Consider the following 6514-nt stretch of genomic DNA (forward strand, 5'->3'; position numbering starts at 1 on the left):
AGTTCTAAGATGGGTTAGTCTTCTTTATATTATTGTTCCTATATTAGATCTTGAGTTTGGTATTTAGGGATTTACAATTTGAGATACAAGGTATATACATGAGGGTTTCCTTGTTTGGATTATTTTGCTCGATGTACCTATGCTCATGTTGTAATTTCCTAAATACTAAAATCCTCTTATTGTTAGGATCAATGATTTTATCTATATATGTATTAACTGTATTTTCTATATACAATGAGCCCTCTTCCTTGGTGTTGGTTGTGATGTTGCTCGCTAGCGCTTTGACGCTTGTTGTCCCCTCCCATTTCAAGTAACGAGCCAGGTGCATGGAGAGTCGTAGGTTGATGGCGATACTTATTAGCGTCCATCTTTCATTTGTAGTTTTATGTTATTTTTGGAGCTCCACTGTAGACATTTTGTTTAGACAATTGAGAGTTATGTTCTAAAAGTTGTAAATGCTATGTGCATTACTTCCTTTTATCAGATATTCTATATTTGAGACTTGTTGAGATCTCCAGACTAGTTATTTTAGAGATTCACTTTATATTTTTGTATGTTGGATGATGAAATATCATTTTTATCTCTATTATTTCATCATATATCTCTTGTATTATCTTTTACTTACTTTTGTACCTACACCTGTTGTTGACTCTACTAGAGAGATAGTAATTATGATGGTAAAACATATTATTGCACGGTGTGGTGCATGGCAGGTTTGACATTCCTGGTTTCACCTCTGACTGCAGCCTTGTGTGAACTCAGGGGCGTCACAGATGAGGACGTTGATATCCGTGGACCACCGAACGACCAGATCAGATCCGGAGCTTCATTGATTCACGAAGAAATTACGAAATCGAAGCAATTATCTCAGCAACAGCGAGATAATCACTCTTCTTGAGATTACGACAATGGGACAATCTCAATGCAAAGGACCGGGAAGTGTAGATCGGACAAGCTCCTCTTCTTTATACCGACGAACTGGATCCGATCTCATTCTCCCTTCTGAAATTCGTGCTCTTTCAGTCTTCAATGCTTGAGAATTCTAGATCTCCTAAAAAAATGAAGGCCCTGGGGCTGTATTTATAGGCTTTGGGACCTCTGTTTTCGGATAAGAACGATCGATTCACTCTTATCTTCAGTTATAACCATTTTGTCACGTTCTTAGATAGATTCAAATCAATTGGAATAAATCCATATGGTTAACGTCGAAAAACAACTTAAAACTACCAAAAATTGATTTTTGGGGCTGCGGCCCCCCGTGGGTGTCTCGGCTTGGCCGAGACACTCGTGGGTGTCTCGGCCTGGCTGAGACACCAGTGGGTATCTCGGGTATTTTGGCTTTATCTCTATCATACAATCTTGGAATGAGTTGATCTAAGATGCGTTAGAAAGTTAATAAGGAGCTCTATAACTTTTATCTTTTGAACTTCTTCAGATTCTAAGCGAATCATAGTTAAAATACCTCTACAATGTTCGAGATACCTATGGGTGTCTCGGCCAAGCCTTGGCCAAGACACCAGTGGGTGTCTCAGGTATTTTTACTCTAACTGCCTCATATGACCTCCAAATAATATGATTCAAGATACGTTGAAAAGCTGATAAAGATATCTACAATTTTTTTTTAGATTCTTCATTTTCGAATCGAATCAGGACCAAAATCTCCATTCTTCTCTAAGACACTAACACTGTCTCAGAATTCTAAGGCAGTTTGTACTATGTTTGATATTTTGGCTTTATCTCTCTCATACAATCTCGGAATGAGTTAATCCAAAATGAGTTAGAAAGATAACATGGATATCTACAACTTTTATCTTTTGAGCCTCTTCAGATTTAAAGCAAATCATAGTCAAAATAGCTCTACAAGGTCCGAGACACCTATGGGTGTCTCGGCCAAGCTTTGGCCAAGACACCTATGGGTGTCTCGGCTAAACTTTTGCCGAGACACCTATGACTGTCTCGCCGAGGCCTGGAGCACTGTTCTGCGTGTTTTGTCCGTTTTCACCATATCTTCGTCATTCGAACTCGGAATCATGTGATTCAAAATGCGTCGGAGAGCCGACGATGAGATATACGAGCTTCTATGATTGAATCATATGTGAAATAAATGGAGCATGAGGGGAACTTCGTCTTTCGTAAGTGACGCATAGCTCCCGATCTATTCGTGTTTTCGTTATTCCGAAGTTCCATTGCTTTGCATGGTTCGTTAACTCACTTCATGCGCTTGTCGTCATCAAATGAGCTTCTGTGACTCGGATAGCAACGTTCATCGTCTTCTCTTTGTCTCGAGCTATGTGCGGGAACCTATAGGCATTTTTAGACGCCTACAATACACAACATCCATGATTTTTGATAACAAATCCCCAATTGATTAAATATTCTAATTATGATCAAATCCTAATAAAAATTTAATTATGACTATTATCCTATCATATGTAATACCTCATGCCCATATATAAACCAAGAAATTACACAATTTTCATAGTAACTTCATCTCCTTCAAGATGTATGTTTCTTTTTTATATTTTCATGATTATTCTTTAAAAATATTGTGTAATTAATTTAATGGTGATATTTGTTTTACACTACAATTACTTTTTATGGAAATTAATATTTTTTTTCAAATTTATTTAATTTTCATGCATAATTTAGAGGATTAAAGATTGGATTTTTACAGGTTCTGCATCTATTAAGGTAAATCTTCATGTTTGATATTTTTTTAATTTAGATTCATTTGATTATATATTTTATTTGATTAAACCAAAATAGAAAACAAACATTTTTCCTTTTTTTTCTTTGCATGCTTTTAATTAGTTTCTGTTTTTGCGTAGATTTATTTGACTGCATAGTGAATACGATCAATAGAGGTTCTGATCATATCACAGAATGAACAGAAACCTTTATATTGAAAAGAATATATAATAAATCCTCAAAATTTAAATAAAGATTCCCAAATCTAAGTAAAGCATCATTATCTAATGCAGAACGGTAGCAGTACCACTAAAAATGGAATATAAAAAAGACAAAATAATCAGACTCTAACAAGACAAACCTATGAGAAAGGTAAACTCCAACAAAGATCGAAGAGAAAAATAAAAGAAAGGCACCTCTTGCAGGAACTACACATATGTAGTTAAAAGAATATATTGATTACATGTACCATGCAAAATACAATCAGGATAACACAAATGTAAAAGGACAAAAATCAAAGAATTACTGACAAAAATATCAACATAGTTACTAAATAAAATTATTTTATATATCCAACAGCTGATAAACCAGATAATTTCATGAACAACTTGGAACATTCTTTGCAAACCTACTGCCAAGACGTATATATAGTGCTAAATATAGTGCTATGAATACAAAATCCGCACTATGAGAAGTAGTTAAATAATCCAATAGATTTCATAAGACAGCAATACCACACAAGGAGCTTTTCAGATACTCAGTGGCTACTTTGTAGCAGCTATCATCTCAATTACTTACAGTTGCTAGGCTTTTCACACATCCAAGCCTGTATTGCCAGCTAATATTGCAAAACAATCACACCAAGTAGCTAAATTATTTAAATAATTCAATAGAATTAATTAGAAAGCAACACTGCTAAGGAGCTTTGAAAACCCACCAAGTTTAAGACTGCCAATACCAAATATGAACAATTAATTATGAATAGAATACTAAACATAATGATAGACCAAAACATGCATAAGTTCAAAAACTAACACATTGCGCTTATCAAGAAATTCAAAGCTCGCAATATCAAAATTATACGAAATTTGCACTTATCAAGTGATTAGAATGAGTTAATATTATTGCAACTAATAGTTATCACCATGGGGTCTAAAGCATCTACCTGAATATGTAAGAACATAAAATGCAAGGTATGGAGAAAATCTACCATCTCACCTAACAACCAACATGTTACCGCAAATACTACATACTTCGTGTGGTTATCAGTCAAAAAAAATCAAAGAGTTTCAGCATCATTACCACTGGCAAGCCTCACAGCCAATCCAAAATTAGCAAGCTTAATTGCCCCATCAGCCATCATCAAGATATTCTCCGGCTTTATATCCCTATGCACAACTCCCAGCTTATAGCAGTACTTTATAACCCCCATCAAATCCTTCACCAACCACGTGGCTCTCTGCTCTGAGAAGTCACCTAGATTTCCTTCATGTATAGAACTATGCATTCCAAAAGTAAATTATCTAAAACATAACTTATTAAAGTTTTTTTAAAACACCTACATAACTCATGACATGGTCAATTATTACCTTCTAAACAAGCAGTAGACGTATTTTCTCTGTGTTTCATTCAAATGGAACTAGAGTGCCTTGCTTTTGTTCACAACTGCCATAGCTAGATACCCAATGCCCATACCGATAGGAGTCTATTCCTCAGGTATGAATATGAAAACCTCAAAGAACCTATTATTAATATCAACAACACAACTCATACTCATTCAAGGCTCTCTTATTATAAGGCAAAATATTTTATCCATGTAATCTATGGCTTTACCCTTGATAAAAAAATTCAAATACAACACATTCATACCAATATGTAGAACACGACAGAGGTAATAATACCAAAAAAGAATATGTAGATTGAACTTGAGGAAAATAAATACCAGAATAATAAAAAAACATATATCAGAAGGCAATATGGCCTCAAGTGTAGTCATAAGTATTAATCAGATACAAACAAAAATTACTCCACATGCAAGAACAATAAAATATAACATGGTAATGTTTTAGATTAAAATGAGGAACGATAATAGATATCAAGTAAATTATTCAACTAAAACAAATAAAACAAATTCGCAATGTAATTTCTTATTTACAAATCATAAACGTTGCCATTTACCCACTTTAGATCACATGAGGAGAGAATTAATTTGGGGGGGGGCGGGGGGGGGACTCCCTCCTTCACAAATTTATAATTGTCAAAAACTAATCAAAACCATTAAGATTTCATGCAAGTGGATTCTCATCACCAACAATTTTTCTCTAAATTAAAGCGCATAATTTTTCTCTAAATTCACATGATTTGTAAACTATTCTTGATTTTACACAACTACAAACTCTTCTGAGATATTTAAATTATGGTTTTATAGGGAGAAAAATTAAGAACCACCAATATTACCATTCACAAAAGGCATACAAGTGTTAATTCAAGGCAAATCAACTCATAAATTATTTCCAAAAGCAGTATAATCACCCAAAAGCTAAAAATGATAAATTTTCACTAAAGAAACCAAAATTACATCAAATTGATTGATTTCTTCACAAGTATCCAAATTTTAACTGAAGAAAGAGAGGATCACACATGCGCTAATATATGTTGGGACAAATTCAATCCTCGGAAGAAGGCAACAGTCTCAGATCCGCTAATTCTCCCGTCCTGATCCAAATCCGCTTGCTTGAACATAACCTCGATGCACATAGTCTTGAGCCCCAGCTGTGACGCCTTTATCGCCGCCACGTAGCCCCCAGGGCCACCGCCGATCACCACCACATTGTTGTCCTTCGCCGCTGGTGGCTGAGATGGCGGACTGCGGCAGAGGGCAGTTAACGGTGGAGGTTGAAGCGGGGAGGCATGGGTAGGGGAACTCCCTTGACTCTGAGCAAGAATATTATGGGCTTTTACACAAATACATTATGGTTTTATGAGGTGGAATTTTTGCACCCGTTGTTTACGAATATTGTGGGCTTTGAAACTTCTCGATTAGATCTAAAACAATGTCTAAACTCCTAAGCAATCAAATTGCTTTTACTTATAGTAAATTGTTTTATTAGTAAACTTCAATATAAGCTCTTCTTAATTTCATTTATTCTCTTTATTCTTGGATATAATCTGATTTATTACAATTGTTAAAAAAATGCATTTTGTCCGATTACTTGGTTGGTACCATCAAACTTATTATTTAGAAAGAAGATTTGACTAATTAATTATAAACTCTCTTGATTAAGGTGTATTATAAGTTTTTGGTATACTTTTGTCCCCTATTGTTGTTGATATAATTTTCATATAGTTTTTTTTGTCTAACACATAATTTTTTTACCTATAGGATAATACCATCTCAATTCCAATTTTGTACTCAAGATTTATTTCATAACTATGAGTATCAGGTCAAAGAAAGAATATCAATAATTTTTTATTTTAATTGTGACAATGATTATAGTTGATCATTTACTATTAAAATTTCATGGAAATTTATGGTAATTTGTCTAACTATCTGCATTGCTCATACGTATTCATAAATTAATGGTAATATGACATATGATTTTCCTTTGTAGATATTTATTCTCTGGTTTTTGGATAACATAACTACTATACAACACTTTCTCGCCTAAAATGGTTTCAAGCCAAGGTTTGCAATGAACTCAATAATAAATTATTCATATATATATATATATACACACACACATACATATATGTGTGTGTGTGTGTGTGTACACACACACACACACACACACACACACACACACACATATATATATATATATATATA

At 34.2% G+C, this 6514-nt stretch overlaps 1 protein-coding gene across 1 annotated transcript in view; it reads right to left on the minus strand.

Moving 5' to 3' along the window:
- LOC109823396 (calcium-dependent protein kinase 11-like) overlaps positions 3968-6514 on the minus strand; it is a 3709-nt gene continuing 1162 nt past the window's right edge. The window contains exons 2-3 of the mRNA XM_020389673.1: positions 5351-5622; positions 3968-4187 (exon numbers count right to left, since the gene is read on the minus strand). Coding sequence (XP_020245262.1) covers positions 3968-4187; positions 5351-5622 — 492 coding nt within the window. The remainder of the gene's footprint in view (positions 4188-5350; positions 5623-6514) is intronic.

This window comes from Asparagus officinalis, chromosome 9 (genome assembly GCF_001876935.1).
Source record: "Asparagus officinalis chromosome 9, Aspof.V1, whole genome shotgun sequence".
Taxonomy (NCBI): domain Eukaryota; kingdom Viridiplantae; phylum Streptophyta; class Magnoliopsida; order Asparagales; family Asparagaceae; genus Asparagus; species Asparagus officinalis.